This window comes from Acanthisitta chloris, unplaced genomic scaffold (assembly GCF_000695815.1).
Source record: "Acanthisitta chloris isolate BGI_N310 unplaced genomic scaffold, ASM69581v1 scaffold8749, whole genome shotgun sequence".
Classification (NCBI taxonomy): Eukaryota; Metazoa; Chordata; class Aves; order Passeriformes; family Acanthisittidae; genus Acanthisitta; species Acanthisitta chloris.
In genome coordinates this window covers 4,679-6,248 of record NW_008693050.1, presented here as the reverse complement: position 1 = coordinate 6,248, position 1,570 = coordinate 4,679, and the positions used below count along the sequence as shown (strand labels likewise).

General features: G+C 57.8%; 1 protein-coding gene across 1 annotated transcript in view; it reads left to right on the top strand.

Moving 5' to 3' along the window:
* Positions 1 to 909, top strand: part of LOC103810038 (fibrillin-2-like) — a gene marked incomplete at its 5' end in the record, with an annotated part of 16,897 nt that extends 15,988 nt beyond the window's left edge. The window contains one exon of the mRNA XM_009082920.1: positions 535 to 909. Within this exon, the coding sequence (XP_009081168.1) occupies positions 535 to 909 (375 nt within the window). The remainder of the gene's footprint in view (positions 1 to 534) is intronic.
* Positions 910 to 1,570: the final 661 nt, after the last annotated feature.

The window sequence follows — 1,570 nt, the reverse complement described above, 5'->3', positions numbered from 1 at the left end:
CCTGTCAGGGAGTTGTCCTCCTTGGCCCCCTGTGCACACTGTTGGCTCCCACTGAGCTGTGCCACCAGCACTGCCAAGTCCCTTTGTGCCCAGCACCTCTCCAGCCACTCCTCCCCCAGCCTGGAGCTGCATGGGCTGTTGTGTCCCATGGGCAGGACCAGCACTGAGCCTTAGTGACCCTCCTGCAGTTGTCCTCAGCCCATGGATGAGTCTGTCAGGTCTCTGTAGAGCTTTCCAGGCAGATCCACACTCACACCCAACTCAGTGTCCTGAAGGTCACTCAGTCCCCATATCCAGGTCAGCAATAAAGATATTCACCAGGTCCTACCCCAACACTGAGCCCTGGGGAACACCATTAATGTCAGCCCCAATTGGATTTAGCTCCAAGATGTTCCTATTACCTCCAGAGCCCCATTACCTTCCCAGCCTGGAGCTGCACGATGCCTTGTGTCCCAGCACTGAGCCTCGTTGCCCCTCATGCCCCTGAGGCCATTCCCTTGGGCTCTGTCAGTAACACTCCTGCTTCCTTTGAAGGCCCACGCTGTGAACTTGGCCAGCATGGATGTGGATGCTCCCCTCTCCATGACTCTGAACCTATCTGACCTGGCTCACAAGGAGCACATCCTGGAGCTCTTGCCTGCGGTGGAGCCGCTGGAGAATCGCGTGCGGTACCTCATCTCCCACGGCAACGACGACGGCTTTTTCCGGATTCACCAAAGAGAAGGTCTCAGCTACCTCCACCTGGGCCGTAAGAAGGTCCTCCCTGGCACCTACCTGCTGGAGATCGTCAGTGTGCCCACGTATCGCAAGAGGGAACTGCAGAAACTGGAGGCCAAGAACCACCTCAACTACTTAGCAGGAGAGCTGGGCCAAGCACTGAGGATGAAGCTTCAGCTCCAGCTCTACTAACAGCCACCAGCTCCACCCACCCACCCACCTGAACAGTACAGTCCTTCTCCTTGCCATCCACACTTGGGAACCACAGGCTCCTCCTCTCCTCCCACCACCTCCCACCCCACCACATGGGACAGCTGATGGGGAATGACCCTCAGGGCTCAGCACCTCCCTCAGTCCTGCAGGATGTTCTGCTCCATGAGGTGCTCGAGCCAAACCTGAGCCACACTGCACAAAGAGCTCCTGAGAGCTTTGCCAAAGGGGCAAACCTCCTGAGCAGGGACTTCCTCCCTCTGCTCAGCTCTCACCTGGCTCCTCTAACCCAGGTACTGTCAGGGTGGTGCCGTGGGGAAGCTCCATGGCCATATCCCACCCCACAGCCCAGGAGATGTGAGGTGGGTTGGGGCAACTTCAGAAGGAGCTGTGGCTTGGGGTGGTGTCAGTGCATTTCCCCACAGCTCTTGTTCCTCCTCTGCTTCTGCATTGTCATGATGGTGCTCCAGAAACTTCCTATTCCTACCCTGGCTGTGCTCTGTCTCTGTCCTCTCCATGTCCTCTGGGCCTTCTGGAGCTCCTCTGGGTCTTCTGGAGCTCCTCTGGGTCTTCTTGGACTCCTCTGGGTCTTCTGGAGCTCCTCTGGTCCTTTTGGAGCTCCTCTGGGCCTTTGAGGCTCCTC